The 20987-nt window shown below is 45.1% G+C and overlaps 1 protein-coding gene across 1 annotated transcript; it reads left to right on the top strand.

Annotated features, from left to right (window-relative positions):
* Positions 1-663: 663 nt before the first annotated feature.
* Positions 664-20859, top strand: LOC103373086 (period circadian protein homolog 2-like). The gene is made up of 22 exons (XM_008302890.1): positions 664-812; positions 4523-5094; positions 8383-8475; positions 8657-8811; positions 8926-9047; positions 9302-9503; positions 11224-11275; positions 11886-12028; positions 12926-13004; positions 13114-13220; positions 13347-13500; positions 13609-13717; positions 13810-14083; positions 14376-14523; positions 14627-14763; positions 14912-15118; positions 15222-15467; positions 15736-16871; positions 17034-17265; positions 17403-17634; positions 17768-17918; positions 18055-20859. Exons 2-22 carry the CDS (start codon positions 4640-4642, stop codon positions 18208-18210), a joined length of 4590 nt encoding a protein of 1529 aa, XP_008301112.1. The 5' UTR covers positions 664-812; positions 4523-4639; the 3' UTR covers positions 18211-20859.
* Positions 20860-20987: the final 128 nt, after the last annotated feature.

The raw sequence follows: 20987 nt of genomic DNA, 5'->3' as shown, positions 1-20987 counted from the left end.
CATAGTTTGTACAGCACTGACTGACTTTATCGTATCGAGCCGACATGTCCTGACTGAACGTATTTTCCTCTGACCAGTGTCACGCCTCAGCACGCTGGTATGCTGTCCGTGCTCTCTGGAGGGCAACGACGCATGTGACGCAGTTAACCGTGGAGGAACATGTCTACCTGTCCCACCACACAGCACACTGGCCCTTCGAGACGCTCCCTCGACTGCGCACTTTAAAGGCGCTTTAAATGTCATGTGCGCACTAACTCGTGTTTCGGGAGCTCTTCGCTAACACTCGCGCCAACAGCTGAAGCATGTCGGTCCCTTCCGTGTTTCGCTGCCTGTTTCCTGCGCTCACTTTTCTGCATTTATGTAATTTCAACACTCGATACGCTGTTTTGGACGTTAACGCTCGCGTCGTCATAACCGCCCCGGTCCCACACGCCGCACGAAACACGCAACATGGGATTCCACGTGCAGTGGATGACTTGTTTATATAAAACGACGGACAGCGCTCTGGGCCAATCCGCTCCAGTTGTCGCAATTCCGTCACGTTCTCCATGGAAACCCCTCGCTCGCAGCCAATCGGGGGGCGGAGGGGGAGGAGTCTGAATTGAGGTCGCGCGGCGAGCTCGCCGATTGGCTGGCGGTGCGGAGCCGGAGAGAGCCGGGAGGAACCGAGCACTAGTGTGTCAACCCGTCTGAAGCCCGTCTCCCATTGAGGAATACTGGATGTTTCACCCGAATGTTTTACCCGCTCGTCGGCTTTGCTTTTTCTTGTCACCGCGCACGACCGAAGAGGGGATTTTATTTCGACAACACAGGTCGGTTGACTCTTTTCTTAAAGCAAGAATGTAAAAGAGAGCGCAAAAAAATAAGTTGCATAACGGAATGCCGTGTGCGCATGCGCGAAAATCCTGCTGCTCTACTTATTTTACTTTTATAACCTAAAAACGCCGGCTGGAGTATTTTTCTTCACTCGCATCGGTAGGAAATCGTCTGTATTTGTGAAATGTGTACTTTGTGGGCAGACGGTGGTCGTTTTGTGGCGGGTTTGTGGCGATACGGTTACTTTTACATAACTGTGTCAGTGTACCGTGCAGTGGATTGCAGGTCAACGTGTGTGTGGATTTTGAATAGCAGGTCAATAGGAGTTAGATGGGGGAAGGGTTGTTACCTCGGTTATATCCATGTTTCTTTCGCTATATTCCCTTTAATTTCACCTTTATACATTGTCATTATATTTATATAAGAATTGTGAAATACATACAGTTTAATTAATGACTTAAAAGATTAATATTTGTCAGTTTCCACTTGATGGGACTCAGTCAGCTGAGGCAAAAACACTCTCACAAGTGTTTTTAAAAGTGCCTTTTTTTCCCAATATAGTAGGTATATTTACGTCAAATGTATTTGAGCTGACCATATTTCAACAAAAATGAATTAGAATGACCAAGTGTGTTAGTTTATTTTTACCTTAATGCTGTTAAAGGTCCTTTTGAAGGCCTACTTTCCACACACACACACACACACACACACATACACACATAGAACTGTTTGTCCCAGCCACACACTACCTGAATAGTAGGTCGACATGATAATCACATTAAATACATGATGTGGGTATGGATGCAAGGCTTTTTTGGGGGGAAACCACAGGCAGGTCCTGAGTGGATTTTTGACTTCTCGCTGTGGAAACTGGGAGTTTTCCTGTACGACAAAAGACTGATTAACTCCTGCCAGCATTGTTTGAGCTGCAATGGAGACACTTTGTGTTACGCCTCCCAAAGGAAAACTTACATTTTAGCATATATATATATTTATATTTATATTTTTACAATTTTACCTATACATCATTACTGTTCATTAAAAATGCTAAGTTGTGAGCTAAATTTAATTAACCTATTAGTTGTGTGGCACAGTGGCAAATACTATGATGTCATTTAAGGTGATGATGTAATTTGAATTTATGTATTTCTAACCCCTTAGTAAGAGTGAGAATATGATTTCTCCAAGTGGACAATCTTTGTACTCATTATCTTCTCTTCCAGTAATCTGGAGCTAATTCTGTAGCTTAACTTTGTGTTTGAGGTTAGCATGATTTTTTTTATATCTGTTATAACACACTATTGAATCTTTAACTGTGCTCATGTCGTTTCTCTATCAGATTTCATTAAACAGTTCACCTTAGAGCAGCTAGTTACAAGCAAAAGCATGTGGTTTTATGAAACAAGGCTACCACAGCTTTGTGCTGCACTATAGCCAAATCCATGTGACTGGAGCGGGGTTGTATAATGCCTGAGATCTGTGCTAGTGTGCTGGGTGCATCAGCGCTCTCGCTCTAACAGGGCTGAACTGGAAGCAGAGCGGGCTCATTTTCATTATGTCATTCCTCTTCTCTGTCCTGAGCGTTTGCCTGCACAGTGTTGTGTTTCACAGAGTTTGGAATACTGTGAGGGCAAAGTTGTGATTTATGCACTTGGGGATTCTTGCTTATTTCTTGTCACGTTCAAAGAGGAGGGAGTGTCTGGTAAGCTGTAATCCATACTGCATGCACAGCTTTAGACTGTTGTAATATATTTAAGGTGTTGCTGAGCTTTGATTTGGGGTTTGCTTTGTGTTAAGATGATGAACGAGCCATTATTGTTGCCATTTTGTTTTAGAACGGTGTGTTACCTATGGATTTGTAGTTTAGTTTAATGTCATTTTAGCTTGTTTTCGTTTCATTCATAAGGCACTGCTTCGACACAACAGTCTTCTTTCAGTCAAAATATTTTTACGAAGGGTGAAAAAACACATAGAAATGGAAGCACAGAAGAAGAACCAACAGTTTATTCAAATAAAGGGCTTTTTTCATCGTGTTAACCTACTTTTAGAACATTTTAAAGCATTCAGTGCTGGCTGTGCAAGGCCTTAATACCTTACTGCACAGAGTGAATAGTCTGAGTAATAATAAAAGGCCTTGGTGGGTGTATTTCCAATTAACTTTATGTTTGTTTTTATATAATATGTGCTGTTGCAGTAACTGAGCCTTGAAATTCTTTTAGCTTAGATTTTTTATTTTTATTTTTTTTCTCAAAGCACAAGGTGATATAAGTCTGCTAACATGATTACAATCTGTGGTCTGCTGCCCTGTCTGATTGACTGACATCATTCTTACCTGTTGACTCTCCCTGCTCCCTCCTGATTGGCCATGTGCAACAGCCAATAGGAAGTCTCGACAGAGGCCCGGCTGCCGGCTCAGTGAAACTCATACAGTCTGTGGTTTGAGTCGGGAGTGGGTCACCTCTGAAGGTGGCGGTGAATGTGTGGGTGGCTGGAAAGTCTGCTGGGTTTATTTGTAGCTCCGTAAAACATGAAAAAAAAAAACCCTCGCAAACTTTAAAAAGTTATGTAAAAATGCTTATGTAAAGAGTGAAGAATAGACAAGCTGCTGAGTGTGCACACTTACATAAATAGCTGCAATCCGAAGCCGATCGCTGGAAAACAGTGAAATAGTTTGGCTTCGGTACCCATTGCCAATATTCCCTGTTCGGCATTACCAGACATAAATAGCTCCAAATACTTTTATTCTGCTGTGGAGGGTGTAGGAGGAGGAGGAGGAGGAGGCTGCACACCATGAAAACTGTTGCTCTATTATTTTTATCAGCTTTCCTTTAGAGAACAAGGTTTTTACACCCTCTACATCTTCTGAATAGTCTTACCTAACTGTGATTATACCTCAAGCTCGTGAAAATCAACCTGTGTTTAAGTTGTGCATTCTGTTCATACCAACATACTGTAACTTGGCTGGCGGCTGGCACAGGTCATCTAAGGTGACTCGCATAGTTACTGAATTATGTTCCCAAAAAAGTCCTTTCCTGCTATTTTCTTATATTCCTCATTGACTCAGTGATGCTGCCCAGCGTTACGTAAGGCTATCTTTATTTGATTTGGACTCAAGTGAGCACACATATTGATGATGCTGTTAACTGTAGAAGCCAATACCTCCCCAGAGATTTCCCACCTGTTTGTGAAAGGACAAGCAGAGGACATGAGATGACTCGAATAGCAGACTTTGTTTTAAAGCATTATGTGATTAGCACATCCAGCGGTGTGCGAGGGGAGGCTTTGTGTTTGTCGTGTCTTCATGCTTCGTTTTCATCTCTGCAGATTCACCTTTTGTGTGAAGAAGCTCCTTTGAAAAACTGAAACAGATCACACTGATGTGAGGCTTAAGTCCACTCTGAAAGGGCAAACAACGGCCTATTTACTGTGAGACCTTTAGAAGGACCGATGGCAGCAGCCTTAGTGTGTGTGTGTCAGATCAGTGGTTGACTTTTAACAACACTGACATGGAGGGCTGGACTGGCTGATCAAAGTGTTGGCTACTGTATTTTTAATGGATAGTTGCTTTATCCACATCGATCCTTCCTATTTTGGTACCTTTGTTTTTGTTTTTCTTTAGTATTGACCTGCTATCAATAGACGTGCACCATATTGTCTGGGCTGGGTTTGTATGAGTAATTTCACCTGTTTTATTTCCCTCTTTTAGGCCACATCCCCACTTCTGAGGCATCAACTTGATTTACCTCCTACAGCCATGTGCTTCATGGCATTGCCATGTGGACGGTAACTTGATCTCCCATCGTTTGCCCGTTTGGCCAATCCCATGTCTGAAGATAGTGATCCAAAACACTACCGGTATTCAACCATGGATGGGCGTGAACGGAACCGGGAGAGAGTCGGCTTCCAAGTGGAGGAAGAGCAGGGTGCTGCCTGCAGCTCCATCAGTCAGCTTCACCGCATGGCCAGCAGCTACAACGAGGACTGTGGAGGGCAGGACGGAGTTGAGCTTGAGCCAGAGCTGGGACTGGCCTCTGAGGGGAGCGACAGCAGCCATGAACACCCGGCCTCGCCGGGCTCCCCACACGATGAGCGGAAGCGACAACGCCAACCTTTACACGAGGATGTAGAGATGGGTGGCAGCGGCTCGAGTGGGAGTGGGACCGAGTCCCATGGCAACGAGTCGCATGGCAATGACTCCCATGGCAATGAGTCTGTGGGCAGCTCGAATGGAAACGGCAAGGATTCTGCTCTCTTGGAGTCTTCAGGGAGCAACAAGAGGTGAGGGCACATCATATGCACTGAATCGTGGTAAATGTAGTTTTTCCCGCCACCATGGGGGAGCAGACCATCTAGGTCACGGAAGTACGGTCCATTAAAGTAACTGACGGGCCATTTTCTCCTGCATGAGTCATGGTGGGCTGAGTCATTGTTACAGTCCAGCAGCGGGTGTTTGGGGTGAAGGAAAGCTGTGGGTATGTTATTCCTGATAGTGATCGACCAAATAGACAGCTGCTGCTCGCCCTGTTTCATTTCGAGATGACTTCTTATTGCCTACAGAACCATGCAGACTCTTCAGAGACGTGTGTTTATCTTTTACAAACTCTCAGTTCTGCAGCATCACAACATTAATCAGAGGGTGAAACGCTCGGCTGTCGTTCTGTTTGCTCCGTGAAGATTAGCGCCTTAATTGCATGTTTTTAAGTTTGCCTTCAACTCCTGTTTAGCTGTAATTTTCAGGGGTCTAGTCTTTGTTGATGTGAGATTCAGAGATGTAATGCTCTAAATAACATGCTATCCGCATCTGCTGTCTGAAGAAGACACCTGCTGAAGGTTGGTCGTTACATAATCAGCGCCGATGTTTTCTCCATTAATATGTAATGATAATCAATCGATGAGGCAGAGAAAATACTTGAAACACTTCATACGTTCGGGTACAACACTGGCAATGACTCCATGCTGAAAAGTTGGTGTGGAACCAACCTCTCTGATGCAATATTGAAAGTAAAGTACGGAGCTATTGTCGGGGTTTGCATTTGAAAAACATCATAACTACGTGTATTTTCAGATCGTGATAATGCGTGACCTTTACTTTTAAATAATTTCTGGTGGTATCGGTACAATACTGATATCTGCTGAGTGCTCAGAGCCTCTGTGTTACTTTCTCAATGACTGACACAATGAGTTCAGGGCTTTCACACTCACCTGAGGAATTTAGAAAACCTGTTCAAAAGTAAGACGTGAGCCACAGGCTAACAATGAACGCATTCTTCTCCTCTCTTATATCAACTTATCTGTAGCTTAACGCTTCACCTGATGTCAAAATCCGTGTTAATAAATTCAGACGTCTTACACAGTCAAAATGTATTAAATACAGATGTGTTTTTGCAAATCATATTTATTTTTTACTTTTATTTAAAAGAATACTACCTAAAGACTTTAATCTCATTCCTCTCTCATTTTGAAATAATCAGCCAAAGGAGAAAACAAACCTCCCACCTGCACTGGGTTTATTAGCCACAGGATTATTTCATAACCAGATTTGTATTTCTGTGTCAGAGTTCCCTGCAGGTACCACCTGTGTAGCATCAACACTAGATGGAAGTGCTGCACATTATTTAATCATTTCATACCTTTAATTATACACTGTGTGTTATTACCTATATCATTATTATTATTATTATAATTGTTACGCACTCGGTGTCAGTTTTATTAGATACGACTGCAAAATTAAATGTAATTACATACAACAGATCTGTCAGAAATTCTATGTTTGCAAAGATATGGATAAAATAATGATGAATGAAATAATCCAGAGTGTTCAAAAGTTCTAAATAGTGTAAGGCAAGAGCTCTTTAGTAAAGAAACAACAACAACAAAAAAAAGGATCTAAGAAAATCTTCTGGCATAATATTCAAAGGTAGAGGTGTTACATAACTTCTCTGCGCCGCTCAATTCAAGCGCTGACGGAGGTGGATGCACCAACCTCGACCAAATGGCTGAAACCAACACAACATCCTGTTGCCAAGTAACAATGTTGTGTTGGCTGAGGAGCAGATTGGTGAAACCCCCAAAAAAACTTGTAAACAGCCGAGCAGCCAGCAGGTAGCCGGTGGGCCGGCATCACTGTGTGGTCTACCACTAATGGCACAACAAAGCTCGATGGCTCTGACTGATTCAAGCTTTGTTTGAAGGTGACGCCTCCTGCTGCCTGCAAATGTTTCCCTCTTCCATCTTTCCATCTGTAGGAAGCAGGAGAACACCCATTGTACCCCTTTAATGGATGCAGGAACACAGCAGCAGTGACTCACAGTGAGAACTGCACAGAATGACCACTAGATGGCTGCACACAATATGGACGCTTCACTGACAATATCAGAACCGTAGCAATAAACTATATGTAGTAGTTTTCAGTGGACTGCATTATGCTGAGAGGTGTTCACATGTTTAGCCCACGACATTTATAAAAGGTTTTGTTGCATGTCCTACCCCTCTGTGTTTCCTTACAGCCACATGAAGGCAAAAACTTTGAAAAAATAGAATATAAAGCATTCCAGTTTAACACAATCACTACCTCTTTAATAAACCTATTTTTGAATTAGCAACTCTCAGAAACAATAACTGGATATTCTAAGCTTTATAAAGGCAGATTGAGAGGCAGAGCTGTTGCACTGGAGAGACTCCTGGAATAACGTCTACATTACAGCTGCATGAACTTTTAATATAGATAGATAAATAAAACCTGTTTGGATACATCGGGCCATGATATCTCCGCATTTGTGTGAGCCGCATGATTGTCGCTGTGCTCTGCTGTTATTGGTATTTGAACAGTGTCTCACATTATCAGTGCTTAATGAACTCCGGGGTAACAACAGGCACTACGGAGCAGTTAAATAGAAAGACACTCCTGATTAGAAAGTGCAGATAATTTCACTAAACGACAGCGTTTTGTACCTCGAAGCTCCTCGTTATTTGTGCTCTGATCTATCTGAACGTGTTGGCCTCCTCTAATGCTCAGTGGATATTTTCAGACTTCTTTTTTCCTTTTTTTTTTAAAAATTTGAATCAGAAGCTGAACTTGTGATTCATAACTTGGCGTTCCTCTCTTACCTTAAGCTATTCAGATACAGGAAGCATTTTAAGAAGCTTTCCATTAGCTGATGGCTGCATTCAGTTTCCTTTCAGTCTTTTTTTTTCTGGTGTTCTCTCACGCAGCTGGATGTGATTTCATTAATTTAATCCTCTACATTTCCAAATTCTCATTATGTGTTGTTCCATATTTTTGTGGTTTATTATTGACCAGAGCTACAGTACAATCTGAAGGCTTCTAACTGCCGATGTGTTCTTTTTTTGCATTGAAAAAGTTGAATTACTTATTGGAGATTGTGTGTATAGATGAACTGAAGCGAATGTTTGTGGTGTTCAGGGTGCTCTCTATAACGCCGAGGCCTTGACTTACTTTCCATGTTGAGTCTTACCTTTTGTTATGGTGCTCTGACTGTTCTTGCTCTGTTTTTGCTTTTTCCGTACACCTTCTTCAATAACGTGACATGTTTTTGATGCTTCCAGCTCCAACTCTCACAGCCCGTCGCCACCGAGCAGCTCCAACGCCTTCAGTCTGGTCAGCTCTGAGCAGGACAACCCTTCAACCAGCGGCTGCAGGTTAGTGTGAAGTTTGCTACCAAAGTCCTATCAGTGTTGTGCATGTACAAAAAGACCCTAAAGTCAGACCCACAGGGGAGGAGGAAGCAGCTACCCCGTCATGTTCTGCTCCCCTTGCTGGGTGTGACAGCGCTGGTGAGATCCTGTCATCACGTGTATCCGTCTCATTTACGCCCTGCAGCAGCGAACAGTCCGCCAAAGCGAAGACACAGAAGGAGCTCTTCAAGACCCTCAAGGAGCTGAAGATGCACTTGCCGTCAGAAAAGAGGAGCAAGGGCAAGTCCAGCACCGTCAACACGCTCAAGTATGCACTACGATGTGTCAAACAGGTGAAAGGTAAGACTCGCCATTTGTTGTTTTCGTGCACGTGCATCTTTTACTTTAAGATATTTAAGAATTTGGTGGGAATTGCACTGATCTGACGAATGCATTGATCCATGTTGTCTGCAGCCAACGAGGAATACTACCAGATGCTGATGATCAATGACAGTCAGCCACCAGGGTTAGATGTGTCATCTTACACCATCGAGGAAATCAACAGCATCACCTCAGAATACACCCTAAAAAACACTGTAAGTACCACCACGCTTCACCTCGTCATACAGAATCGGCACTGAAACACTAGTTCTGACTGCCTTATCTGAAGCTGTCTCTTTATGTCAAGTTTTTATTTGGAAGTACAACCAAAAAATACTGTCAGAAATCATGATTTTGCATGTATCAGATGGAGCTAAACCTTTTTTTCAAATGCAATGCCTTTCTGTCACATTTATGGATTTTGAAACAGAGATCTTATGTGATTGTTGTTTTATCTACGTACCTGCAGGATATTTTTGCTGTAGCCGTGTCACTCATCACGGGAAAGATTGTTTACATCTCGGACCAAGCGTCGTCCATCTTGAACTGCAAGCAGGAAGTGTTCCACAACGCCAAGTTTGTGGAGTTCCTGACGCCTCAGGATGTCAGCGTGTTTTACAGCTTCACCACACCCTACCGCCTGCCCTCATGGAGCATGTGCACCGGAGCAGGTACATTGAACACATCAGCTCAACGTAAAAATGTATGTATTTGTATAACAGAAACAGGGTGCTCTGCACATCTTCCAGCGAAATACGGCTGAAACTGGCTCCTGTTAGCTTGAGGACAGCAGGTTTCCAGAGTGCAGACAGAGAGGCTGAAGCACACTGCTTAATTCACTGCCTTCTTTCTGTTAGTGCAATAAAAGGTCCTGAATTAAGCAGAGTACTCCAACCTTTTTGTGGTCTGGAAAAACATTCATATATATTTTAGGCTTCAGCTTTTATTTTAGCCTTACTCCAAATGGAACTAAAATACATGAGAACTGTGGGATTTCTTTTAAGTGGGCCATCGTGGGGGAACTGAAGATGGATTGTAGATTTCCATAGTTAAGTGTGTACTCGTGGCGATCCCACATGAAACACAACACATACCACCTGCACATACACAAGCATCTGTTGCTTCACGTGACCCACCCCCACAGACACATGCTTGTACCCGCATGTCACCTATTTCATTAACATGCTAAATCACACATTAATGAATGCACGCCTACTCCCACTCATATTTGCTGAAGATATAATCACATTTTGGGGCGATCGAATGCTCCAAGTTACCCGATTTGTTCGTGTACTTTGATGCACACCAATGCAAGGCTAGAATTTTGCATAGTGTTGAGAAGCTGATCATCTGAAAGGCATCCATTTGCTTCTCTGCTCCACTTTCGTGTTATAATTCTAATATTTTCTGCTGTTGTTTTAGGATTTCGTTCAGTGTGAGACATCTGCATTACGTGGTGTAATCCTTTAAGCCTTTGCTAGATGGTTGTGGCCTTCTATTCCTTCCTCCAGACTGCGACCTCTTGCTGAGAGTGTGCGAGTTAAAATTTCAAGCGGTCGCATTGGTGCGAGTGCATGACGATCAGCTGTATTGGTGTAGCTGTAACCGGCACAGGAAGCCGCTGTGTGGACCACAGTGGTGGAAAGTAGAACCTCTAAAACGTCAGCAGTGTTTACGCTTACAAATGCGGTCACCTCGTGACAAATGGAGCATTCACAGTTTTTTCCGCTCATAGAAAAGTGTGCATGTAAATAAAATCATTCGGTTTCATTTTGGACAAATCTGACATTAAAACGCCAGATTTATTATTTTTAAAGTCCTGTTTGGTTGCACACCTTCTCTGAGCACACCACAGGTACCAACAGCAGCTACCACAGTCTGCAATGTGGGGCGTTTAGGGAGCATCGGTAAATTATAGAGTCTATCGATAAGAAAATGTTCAGCAGGTCATATGTTTTGCCTGTGACCAGGTGGGAGCTACCACGGTGCTACCAGTGAAACAGTTAGTCTGGAGGCCTGGTTTCTGAAGTACCGTTTACATTGTCAGTCCACTTTACGCTCTGGAGTTTATTCTATAGTCTCATTTACACAGTTTGCGATCATTTGGGGATTTGGGAGCTGTTATAAGTGCAGTGATGCCAAAGCAAGGATCACTGGGTAATCATTGTTTTCCTAGCACGCTGACTGCTCTAAAGCTTCTAAATTGGGCTGCATAATTGCAGAAACTCTCACAATGCCTCTCTAGGATTCGTTTCTCATTCAGACAAACAGCTCAGGTTCCATGGACAGTGTGTTGAATATTGATGACTAACCAGGTGCTTTGGTTGGAAGGAGTTAAGCTAATTCATCCGGCCGTGTATTCATCCCACCTTTTCCCTGTCTCTCATTCAGAGTCGTCTCCCACGGAGTGCATGCAGGAGAAATCCTTCTTTTGCCGCATCAGGTGAGTGGCTGCGGCCGGCAGCTTTTTTAATCTCAGTTTCCTGCTCAAACAATCTGAGTCAGCAGCGGGTTGGGGAGGAAGGAAGTCAGCAGCTGTGAGCTTTTGAACTGCATCTCCATCTAGTGGCCAGATGGGGTTTCACCTTTGTTGCTCATTTGTGTCTTTATGTAATAGTTTGCTTAGGTAAGAACTGAAAACTAGTCTTAATTTAACAGTTGAGTCAGATTTGGCTGTGCAATCTGAAGATTTGACTATTCCTTCTGTTTTTTTTTGTTTTTTTTTTAAATATCTGGCCACGAGAAAATCTTATTGGCATAAGTTTGGACCACATTAACAGTCATTGAAAGTACATGACATGTAGTGGTGTACTACCATTTGAATTTGTCCAAGTACCGAGGCAGACGTCACGCTCTTACAGCTTAATGTTTTTATTTCACTTTCACTTCAATATGTCAGACACTTGGCTAGACATCATTCATCAAAGTTGAGTTTATTCTATTTTCACCATTTGTCTACAGAAGCCTTTATTACTTATTTACTTGGACTACCTAAAGGGACTTTTGTTCAAAGGGCTGAAACAGTACTGAGATGGCGTGTGTTTGTGTTGCAGTGGTGGTAAGGAGCGTGAAGGGGATCTCCAGTACTATCCTTTCCGTATGACTCCGTACCTGATGAAGGTGCAGGATGCCGAGTTGGGTGAGGACCAGTTCTGCTGCCTCCTGCTGGCTGAGAGGGTTCACTCTGGATATGAAGGTGAGATATGCTGGTCCATTCATAAGACGCCACACATGTTATTAGAGCTCATTGGACAACACAGTCTCACTAAAACACTAACTAATAATTCACCCCGTATTGGAAGCTGTTTTAAATACACATCCAGCAGCAAAATAATGACTTGTTCATAGGAAATTGAATAAAATACTTACCCTGAACAGTAATCTGCCCAACATTAGATCACAAACAGAGCAACAGAAAGACATATTTTACTGAAATAACCCACGTCCGCATATGTGTGCAAAAATAAAAGGATCAGATGAGAGTGCAAGCAATCAAAGAGGACACCCCAAGTCCATCTCTTCACAACAGGCACCCATTCAAATTAAAACAAATGTTTATCACCGTTACAGTTGATTTGCTGATACTCAGCAGCTTTATTCAGACACACTGCGTCTACAAACACGGAACAGATGGCGAACCTTATGTTCAGCTTTATAAAGAAGTTATTAACAACTAGTCAAAGACAGACAGCACTGCTCAGCAAAATGCTGCACCACAAACTAGATTTATCTAAAGCAGAGACACGTTTACAACAAGAGTAGAGACTCTGAAGCTAGAAAAGGATTTGGAAAGAATGTAAGAATGTTAAACACTTACTCTACATTTTTATACTTAGCTGCTTTAATCTGATTATGGTATTTATGGCACATTTCTGTTGCGATTAGGCTCTTATTCTGGTAACTAGTTGGGCCTTTCAAAACAAAAACACGGCTCCAACAATTTGACATCATGAATGAAAATAGTCGAGCATCGTGGAGCTGCTTTAATGGGGTTAAATGAAATATTTATTTGTCATATGAGTGTAATTGTACTGTGTACATGTTTGGTAATTCCCTTATTTACAGAGCAATGCTGTTGTTTGTCTCTCCACAGCACCCAGAATCCCTCCAGACAAGCGCATCTTCACCACCACACACACCCCAAACTGTGTGTTCCAGGATGTGGATGAGAGGTGAGTGGACAGTCCGCCGGCCTCACAGAAAAGTCTTTATCACATCATGTGTGAACTCAAGCTGCTGTGCTGGCTCCAGTTAAAGTAATTATTGTTTCTTCACCATCAGGGCTGTGCCTCTGTTGGGGTACCTCCCTCAGGACCTGATTGGGACTCCTGTGCTGCTCAATCTGCACCCAAGTGACCGACCCTTAATGCTGGCCATACATCGAAAGAGTAAGAACATTTGTGAAACAGAACCTGGTTATTAGAATACATGCTTCACTATAGAACAATAATCTAATATTCTGAGTGAGTCCTTCCTTAACTCTCTGTCACTCACACCTTCTGTTGCGTGTTCAGTCTTGCAGTACGCCGGTCAACCGTTCGACCATTCCTCGATCCGCTTCTGTGCAAGAAATGGCGAGTACATCACCATCGACACCAGCTGGTCCAGCTTCGTCAACCCCTGGAGCCGCAAGGTCTCCTTTGTTATCGGCAGACACAAAGTCCGCATGTGAGTGTCACCGAGACTCATGAGAACGCTTTGTCATCAGCTGTAGTACGCTCAAATGTGTTTTGTTTTGAACTTGCTGAATGACGTCGGTACGTTGGTGTGTTTCAGGGGTCCTGTGAACGAGGACGTTTTTGCAGCGCCGGCTTTTCATGGAGGAAAGATCATGGATTCAGACATCCAGGAAATTAGTGAACAGATCCACAGACTGCTCCTCCAGGTATGTACACACACACACACACACACACACACAATATTTACCTACACGCACGAATGATTTGTCAGTTCCTCTAACAGCCGCTCCCTCCACAGCCGATTCACAACATGGGCTCCAGTGGTTATGGTAGCCATGGCAGCAATGGTTCTCACGAGCAACTGGTGAGCATCGGCTCATCCAGTGAGAGCAATGGCAACCTCCCGGCGGGGAACACTGCAGAGGAGACGAGCAAGGCCAAGCCTCCCAGGACTTTCCAGGAGATTTGTAAGGGGGTCCACATGCTGAAGAACCAAGACTCTCAGGTCTGCCTGCGCTCCCCTTCGACTTCACCGTCACCATCCAAGCCTGAGCACAAGAAGGCCACCGACAGTGAGTTCACTTTAATTCAGCCAAACCAGAACTGTCACAGATCACATTTAATATTATTATAGATTAACTTCTCAACTTAGGAAAAGCAAAGGACTGGCCATACCCGCACATGTCCATTTCAAAATGGAGGAGTGAAAGAAGCAAATGTTGCAATTAATTATTAGTTTGTTGTGAAAACGCTTTTATGTGCATAAAGCAGAATCCATATAGCAGAGTCTTACATTTTTGTACAGCAGTGTGTGCCAAGAAGTTTTTTTTGACATTTTCTTCTCCACCTCTCTCTTATGAGCAGCTCAGAGGAGCTTATCAGTGCGTATGAAGGACTCAGCACCCCCTCTGCAGGCCAGAGACAGCACTGCAGCCAGCATGGAGGACTTCACCTGCAAGGACCAGACTGTCTGCTCCTACCAGCAGATCAGCTGCCTCGACAGCGTCATCCGGTAAGAGGCTGCCGCCTTGTGTTTATGAATGATAAAGGATTGCATATCACTGCACGCAAAGCACGCGTGCACTCTCTGATGTTGCATCCTTTCTGTTTCTTAGGTATCTGGAGAGTTGTAACATCCCCATCACAGTGAAAAGGAAGTACCAGTTCTCCTCCAACACCACCTCCTCCAACTCAGATGATGACAAGAAGGGCTCAGAGGACTGCATGCAAGTGCCTCAAGATGCAAACACAGGTACGTACACGTCATGCACCTGTACACACACATTATGTAGGGTATTAAATGTTTCTCACTCTCTTAAGATTTAGCCACTTACTTGTTATGCTGAAGTAGAAGAAAAAGCTTGTACCTAATCAGAGAATCGCTCCTTCTCCTCATCCAGATCCCTTGATGCTAGAAGCCAGGCCAGGCCTGTCGAACATGAAAGCCCCAAAGAAGCCTCCATCTGGGGCAGCTGCGGTGGTTGGAGGCCCCCTGGCACCCCTCACTCTGCCCAGTAAAGCTGAGAGTGTGGTGTCCATCACCTCACAGTGCAGCTACAGCAGCACCATCGTCCATGTGGGAGACAAGAAGCCTCAGCCAGAGTCGGGTGAGTTTTTATGTCCAGTCCTTTTAAAAAGAAACACTCAGAAACACGGCATCAGGTGCATGTTAGACAATTAGCTGTGTTTGACTGGTGCTTTGTTCTACAGAGATTATCGAGGATGTTGCAGAGAGCCCCGCGCCGCCTCCTCTGCCCGTCAGCATGGTGTCGCCACCCAGCCAAGAGAAGGAGGCCTACAAGAGGCTGGGACTGACCAAGCAGGTGCTGGCAGCTCACACCCAGAAAGAAGAGCAGGCCTTCCTGAACCGCTGCCGAGAGCTCCGCAACGCTAGAACCTTCCAGAAGGACTGTTCCACGTATCTGCACAAGCAGAAAGGCCCGTCCCATGCTGAAGGTACAGTGGCTTCCACAGTTACCACATTAAATAGCCAATAATGTCCAACTATACATATTAAATGGTCTCATTTTATTGCACTTCAGAAGGCAGCATGTTAAACGAGAGGAGTACTTTCACATTAGCTTGGAGTTTATAAATATCACTCAAATGTTACTCACAAAGGATCCACCACGATACGAGGCGGCCCAACCACCAGTGGCCGTAACACTACATATACACATTTTGTCAACTCCTCTAAAACAACTTTCTGACTTTTTCCCTTCAGAATCATCCGGACCACGCGGCGCTGCCAAACAAGGCCCCACCAGGCCAGAGACCACTGCCAAAAAGGGCAACCGCAACAGGAAGTCCAAGAAGCCACGGATGAAGCATCCTGATTCATCAGACAGCGCTGTGTACAACCGCAAACCCCGGCCCCCTCTCCAGGGCCTCAACCAGACCTCATGGTCCCCGTCTGAAGCGTCCCAGTCAGCTTTCAACGTCTCCTACCCCACCATGGTGCCTGCATACTCGCTCTACCCGCCAGCAGCTGCTGCTCCAGCCCAGGCGCCCCGCCCTGACCCTTCTCTCTCCGCAGGCTTTGGAGAGGGCCAGAGCACACAAGCCCCAACCACTGCCACTCCGTATTCTGCTCCCATTGTTACTCCTGTGGTGGCTCTGGTGTTGCCCAATTACCTCTTCCCCCAAATGGGGCAGATAGGGCAGATCGGGCAGATCGGGCAGATTGGGCAGATTGGGCAGATCGGGCAGTTAGGGCAGATTGGGCAGATCGGGCAGATCGGGCAGCTGGGAGCTGCTCCTAGAGCCTCATTTTTCCCTGAGCCAGCCCAGACACAACCTGCATACACTACCCAGCAACCTTTTCAGGCCCCACAGCCAGCTTATGCCATGCAGACACAACCCCCCTTCACCAGCCAACAGCCCTTCCCTGTGCAGACTGCCTTTACCCCCCAGCAGCCAACCCCCTACACGACCCAGCAACCTTTCCAGGCCGCTCAGACTGCTTACACCACTCAGCAGCCGTTTGCTGCCCAGCCTTCTTTCCCAGTGCAGACTCAGTTTGTGGCTCAAGCCCCTTATCCAACCCAGCCCTTCCCCTACACCCTAGCCTCCGAGCCTCCCAAAGCCCCCACTCTGGAGCCCCGAGAGGGCGCCGCATCACGGTCCTCCACCCCAGCCTCCGGGACGAGGGAGCCCGCCACATCACCGCCGCTGTTTGAGTCGCGCTGCAGCTCACCTCTGCAGCTCAATCTGCTGAGCATGGAGGAGGGGCAGCGCTCGGTGGAGCGCCAGGACAGCATAGCGCCCTCCGCTGGAGGCCAGGGCAGCATTTCAGCAGCATTGTCATTCGGAGCAGGGGAGAAGAACGGAACCACCATCAAGAGCGACATTCATCAACAGGTGAGAAACACTGTGTACCCATTGGTGGAGTGAGACAGCGTCTCTGATTTAACATCAGTATTGTGTCTCGTAAAGGCTTCAGTCACTTCCACGTAGAGCCCGTCACAGCAGCCAGTGATGTGTGGGGATTCCTCTCTGATGTTCTGCTGCCTTGTGTTTCAGGTGGACTCTCCAGCTGACGGAGCTCATAGCGATGGTAACTCCTCATCCTGTGACCTGCTGGACATCCTGCTGCAGGAGCAGGAGGACTCCCACTCTGGCACCGGGTCAGCCACCTCTGGCTCCATGGGCTCAGGATCGGGCTCTGGATCGGGTTCAAGATCGGGCTCAAGATCGGGCTCGGGCTGCAACGGCTGTGGCACCTCAGCTAGTGGAGCCTCTGGCAGCAGAATAGGTCAGTAGAAGAACATCTGGAATTGATGAAAACTTCTCTATGCACTCAGTAAACTTTGTGTTATTAGCAGTCTCTGATTGCTGAATGTAAAAACATCATCAATCGTTCTAAGTATTTTCTTCCCAAACTGTGTACAGGGAGCAGCAACACCAGCAAGTATTTTGGCAGCGTTGACTCTCTGGAGCACGACCCCAAGGCCAAGCTCAAGATGAGGGGCGAAGGAGGCTCTGAAAGCAGCAAGTTGCACGCCGAAGTCTCAGCTCAAGGAGATGGAGATCATTTCATCAAATATGTTCTCCAGGAACCTCTGTGGCTGCTGATGGCCAACGCTGACGACAAGGTCATGATGACGTATCAGATGCCGTCCAGGTGAGTCACCGACTGGGATTAAGCTAGAAAAGTGTTTACAGTGCAGAATACAAAGTTTCATGAATTGTATGCCGGTTTGAACTATGTAATTATGTGTCAGGCTTGTCGGTAAACTGTGTTTCCTTGTAAACAGGGACATTCAAAAGGTTCTGCGAGAAGACAAGGAGAGATTGCGGCAGATGCAGAAGAGCCAGCCGAGCTTCTCCTCAGACCAGCGACGAGAGTTACTGGAGGAACACCCCTGGATGAGGAGGGGAGGTCTGCCAGCTGCTATCAATGTGAAGGTGAGGAACGGTTACTGATCTGACTGCTGTCTCTGAACAGTCGTTCTGTCGACTCTGCTCTGCTCACTTGATGTGGATCTGGTGGTATCGCCTGTAGTTGCAGGAATGGTGGTTAACAGCATGTGTGTGTGTTCAGGAGTGTGTGTACTGCGAGGACGCAGCGGCGACGCCCATCGAGGAGGACATGCCAGACATGGACATGGGCGAGTTGGGCGAGGAGCTGGGCCAAGAGGGCCAGAACACCCAGAGCCAATCCGAGGAGTCTCAGCCTCAGCCGGACTCTGGCTCTTGAACACTCAGACGGCCAACAGCGGGACGCAACCGACCAGCCATGGACCCTCATGAGGCACACATCCACACACCCCCACACACACACTCTCTGGATATGGGACAATCAGCTGTGTGCCTGACCATCCTGACAAACACACACATACACACAACAAACAGACGGCCGTGTTGTCGGCGTGATGGTTGTGAGGACATGTTTCTATGTGTGTTTGTCATGGGACTGCGACTGGAGTGCAGTTCCTAATGCACCCTGACAGGGGGCAGTAGTGCTTTACATGGGTTTTCTATGCATGACCCACATGGAGTACTTTTACCATCTTACACACTCTCTCTCTCTCTCTCTCTGTCACTAAAATGACTTTTTTTTTCTTTGTTAATTTAATTATTTCCCTTCCTCTCTGTCCAAGACAGCATTTATTCTAAAAGAGACAAAGTTAATGGTAAATGGACATCTTATAAACAACTTCTAAATATATTTGATTTGTAAAAATGGTATTTTGACAAGATAACTGTCACGAGACTATTTAACGATGTTATTACTAAGCAGCCCAGCTTTGCTGTTACAATACTCTGCTGCCCAACGTCATCTTAGTGTTTTCCTCATTAACCACATGATCCCATTGAAGGCCTTCAAACCCTGAGAACCCAGTTGTTTTCCCATCAGGAACATGTAGAGTAGTCATGGTGCTCATTGGATGATGTAGGCCAGGTTCAAAAGACAGGGACTCCAACTTTTTTACGAGGTTTTTTTTAATCTCACAACTCGGACCTATCTGAAGTATCCAGCAGCCGACAGAATGACATGTAACGTGGCTTCAGCTTTTATCGATGGTGACAATCTGATAGATAAAAAAAAAAGCTTCTTATTTTAGTATCTTATTTATTTACTAGCAGAGAATTTATCTAGAGTAGTTTTTTTTAAGCCAAAGCCAAATCAGTTCATCTAAAAGATAATATATTAATACTTCACAAATTTTGCAGGACATTTAATGGCACCAGAGCTCGCTGTCCGTTAACAGTATAACCTCCCAGTGTTGTCTGTTGTTGCAGACCTGGAAACAGCACGGGTGCTACAATCACCTCACCTCAGACCAAGAAGCTGCCGAATGATTTTTTGTAATGTAAAATAATAAGCATCAGAAAATTGAAGAAAGCAACTTGAGGCTGCAAATCCAGCTCAGAGCTGAAGCAGTGCGTGTAGTTAATTAGAGCCGTTGGATTTTCTTTTTCACCTGCAAGTTGCACCATGAAGTGAAACGCTGAGTTTCCTTTTTAACAGAAAGTTTTATCAGTAGAAATTACAGATTATTGTAATACGGTGCAGCTCTACAATGAAACATCCCTTTTAGAACAAATCAGTGCTATTTTGGGGATTTTTTTTTAAATTATGCAACATTGCACAGGCTCCACTTGCACCCTTTAAATCTATTTTTCTGGATTCAAAAAATGTACAGTACTGGCATGTTTTAGTTGCCATCAAAAAGATTCCGAATCACGAGTCTCTGCAGGCGTGTGCGCAGCAACACGGATCCTCTGAGTACTGTGAAAGCTGTTGGTCAGAGCAACGAGTGACACTGAGGTCAGTATCGAGCATCACGGTGGGAAAACAGCACAACAAGTGTAGCAAAACAGGGGATGGTGTTTCCTCGGTAACCTCCCAGAGACAGCAGGGTTACTCAGGTCCCAGGTGGTCGTAGAAGCATCAGCAGCCGTGCACGCCCCTCAGCATCCGACTTAAAGTATTAAGGAAACTGTGATCCGCGTGTAGTGGAGGTAAACGGTGTGAGAACTGGGAACAACTCTGGTGCTACGGCAGAGAACCTGCTGGGGAAGGGCTTGTGAATGTAACACAGACTGGACCAAGAGCATCTCACTGACTTAGTTTGTCTTCATGAACTCTTTCTTTTTTTTTTTTTTAATTCTCGTTAACTTGTCAGAATTTTTTTATTTTTCTATATTCCTCTCGTGCGTGTGTTCTTATTTTATTTGTCTGACGAAGGTAAGAGCTTTCAAGTGTCATCGGGGACGAACCCTACCTCTAATAAATCCCAGGTCATGTTACTGTAAGCAGGACAGAGCACGTGTATGTATGTGGGCAAGGCGCAATGAACAGAGCGGTCAGATACTTTTGTGATTCCGGTGGATGATGAGCCTGAACGGAGAACCTCTGCCTGGACTTTACTGGCAGAGGTTTATGGACTCCTCCTGCTCTCCGTCTCTCTGAACGGAGGCTTCAGGCACCTGTCACCACCTTTAGCACCTGCAGTCTATCTCTTCTTCTGTGCAAAATATCTCCATGGGACCGCCGACGTCCACCTGTGTATAAACCTTTAAGAATGTCTCTTATTCATTTGAACATGTTCTGAATGCAGACGGTGGTTCACGTTTAAGCCTTACTTTTTCCTGAAGGCCTCACAAAGAGGGAACCCAGTTTGAACAAGTTGCACACTGGTGGGCTGTGGGGAGAACCCTGTTCTGTAAATGCATACACGGTACTGGCACATGATGTTGTGTATAGTTATGTAAATTTGTCTCATTGCCACTGTATGAGTCTGTGGTATATTAAACTAGCACAGTTCTGTGCATTTTTGTAGGTGAGATGTGCTGTTTGAGAAATTTAAACAAATGTTGTAATAAAACTACAGAAATATAACCCGTGTGGCGTGTTTCTTCGTTACGACTGCAGCTGAACGAAGCCGACAGAACGGACACCAAGGACACGACGGCATCCACAAATATAGAAAGAAAGTACAAGAAAATAATAATTAATAATGAGCTGTT

The sequence above is a fragment of the Stegastes partitus genome, unplaced genomic scaffold (assembly GCF_000690725.1).
Source record: "Stegastes partitus isolate 25-593 unplaced genomic scaffold, Stegastes_partitus-1.0.2 Scaffold1902, whole genome shotgun sequence".
NCBI classification, from domain to species: domain Eukaryota; kingdom Metazoa; phylum Chordata; class Actinopteri; family Pomacentridae; genus Stegastes; species Stegastes partitus.
This window is presented reverse-complemented; position numbering and strand designations above follow the sequence as displayed.